The sequence below is a fragment of the Eurypyga helias genome, unplaced genomic scaffold (genome assembly GCF_000690775.1).
Source record: "Eurypyga helias isolate BGI_N326 unplaced genomic scaffold, ASM69077v1 scaffold35474, whole genome shotgun sequence".
Classification (NCBI taxonomy): Eukaryota; Metazoa; Chordata; class Aves; order Eurypygiformes; family Eurypygidae; genus Eurypyga; species Eurypyga helias.
Genome location: NW_010248759.1, coordinates 6,891 through 9,373, shown reverse-complemented (window position 1 = coordinate 9,373; position 2,483 = coordinate 6,891). Strand labels below are relative to the sequence as shown.

At 56.3% G+C, this 2,483-nt stretch overlaps 1 protein-coding gene across 1 annotated transcript in view; it reads right to left on the bottom strand.

Moving 5' to 3' along the window:
• Window positions 1–397, bottom strand: part of MMD2 (monocyte to macrophage differentiation-associated 2) — a 2,535-nt gene extending 2,138 nt beyond the window's left edge. Inside the window, exon 1 of the mRNA XM_010151169.1 lies at window positions 315–397. Coding sequence (XP_010149471.1) covers window positions 315–392 — 78 coding nt within the window. The 5' untranslated portion in view covers window positions 393–397. The remainder of the gene's footprint in view (window positions 1–314) is intronic.
• Window positions 398–2,483: the final 2,086 nt, after the last annotated feature.

Sequence of the window (2,483 nt, the reverse complement as noted above, 5' to 3'; positions counted from 1 at the left end):
AAACACTCCATTTTCAGGGAACTTTGTAAAATACTCCTAGTCCACTAAGCCCATGGCCAGCTTCCCTGGGGACTCAGGACTATGGTGGGTGAGACTGAGGGAGGTGCACACCAGCTTCCCAGGGCAGAAAGGAGAACATCCCTGCTCCCCAGGAGCACCTGGGACACATCAGTCCCATCACAGCCCCAAGACCCTCAGGAGCTGCTCCAGGGCTGAACACAGACATTTTTAGGTGATCCTTTGAGGTTCCTCAGGGGATCCCCAGAGAGCTGAGCACCATTCTTCCTCACCCTGGGATGGGGACAGGGACTCACTGCGTGGGTGGCACAGTTCGCTGCGTGCTCATACTCTGTCGGCTGGTACCTGCGGTTGGATGGGACATGGTGATTCATGAACCTGTGGTGAGAAGGAGGGAGAAAAGCACATTCAGGGGATGGGGTTTGAGGAAAAGCATTTTTTGAGGGGTCTGCATAGGGACATCCAGCAGCCCCCTCAGCCTGGAGCCCCTCCTCGGCTCCAGCTGCTCTGCAGAAGTGACCCCAGCACTGGGCACGGCTTGTCCATCTGGCTGGCCCCAAATGCCAGGACCTCAGATCTTGCTCAGCTACAGCTCAGGCTGAAGCATTCCCAGAAGCTGGCGTCACTGGAGAGCAGAGGGCAGGAGCCAGCTCTGGCTGCTGCTGCAGACAGGAGAGGGCAGACAGGGCAGCAGTGGGAAGGATGCAGGGTAAGCTGCTGCAAGGATGGATCAATAAGGTCTGGAGCATCTCCTGACCTGTCCTGGGATGGGACGCATGTGACAGGCAGTGGCAACTCCAGCTGCCAAGTCCTGTGACACTGGCACCTCTCACCATCTTCATTTCACAGGTGGAAAAACTGAGACACGATGTTAACGACAGATCTGGTTACAGCCCATCTGCCCCAGAGAAAATGGACCGTCACAGCCCTGGCAGCTGAGAAGAGGGCACGCGGCTGCGGATCCATGACCCATCTGGCAGTGACACCCTCATGTCACAGCAGCGTTCCTGGCTCCAATGAGGGTGTCCCTGTGATGCCTTCAGTTTCTGGGTACCACCCACATCCACCTTCTACGTGCAGGAGTCGCGTGTCCCAGCACAGATTGCTGCAGGGGGAAACCCCGCCACGCTCCCTTGGAAGCGTGTGTCTTTAGTTCTGTTTCTCTTAGTCTGAGGTATCAGCTTGCTCTTGGCATTTGGAGGAACATATCAATTTCCCCTGTTGGATCCACACACAGTGATAAAAAATAGTATAGGGCTTGGCTAGTCCATGGGTAGGTACCTGACGCTGTATCAAGAGGCTGAAGAGGCTGGCATCCGTGATAAGAGCTCGGAGCAAAGCGCTGCCTTACTCAGCATCCTCTTCTGGCAAGGGCTAGTGGAGGCTGAGAGAAAGGGAATAAGAAACAGGCAAAGAGAGAGACACCCTTCCCTGCTGCTCCTGGTAATCAGGGGTTTAAAGACCTTTTCTGCTGCGGCTCAGGTCAGGACAGCCGTGCCGAGCGGGCACCGGAGAGGCTGCCTTGCAGGACCTGGGCTAATTGCTTTCTGACCCCGTTTGCCCTCAGCTCCAGCACCATCTGTGGTGTGTTTCACAGCTGAGCTGCGACTGGCGAGGGGGCTCAGAGGCTGGCAGAACTTTGCTCCCGGGCACAGGGTGACTCCTCAGTCCAGGGCACTGGGAAAGGCAGCAGAAATCCCCTCTCCCCATTCCCAAACCATCCATGCCCATGTGGAATCCTCTGCCACCCCCTGCCTGCTCACACCCTGAGCTGATCACTGCTATCTATTAGAAGTGAGCCAGGATGGATGAAATAGCTCAAATAACAAGGGTTTGGGGAAGGGGAGTGTGGTCACACCCAGGAGACCCCAAGGATGCCCTCCGTATCCCGCTGCTCCAGCCACAAGGACTGCCCAGGATCCCCACGATAGACCTGCATCTCCCTGGACATTACTGTTCCCAGCATTGCCAGGAGACTGTCCCCAACTCCCCTTCGCTTTCTGCTTCCCTTTCTTTTCCCTTTTAATAACAAGAAGAGGAGGGAGAAGCCCAGACATTCCGCGTGACGTCACGGTTGCTGAGGAAACGTGCGAGGCCTTTTCCTTGAATGTACTGGTGTTAACAAAGCCTCGTGCCATCAACCCTCCGTTCTGGGGGCTGCTGTTCAGAGCTGTAACGGGGAGCAGCAGTGGGACCAGTTCCCACAGCCCCCTTCCCAGAGACAAGGGGTGCCCAGACCCTCTGGAAAGAGGTCCCTGGGGGGCAAACGCTCTCTGGCTTGGGTAGAGGGATGGAGAGGCCAGGAAGGGCCACACCTGCCATCCCCATGGGATCAGGTGGAACAGCGTGTGCATCACTGAAGCCCAAAACCGTGCTGGTGCAGCACACTGCAAACACTTGCTTTTCCAGAGGGAGAAATAGCCTTGAGGAGCACCTTTTTTGTGACCTGGGACGAGATCATTCTT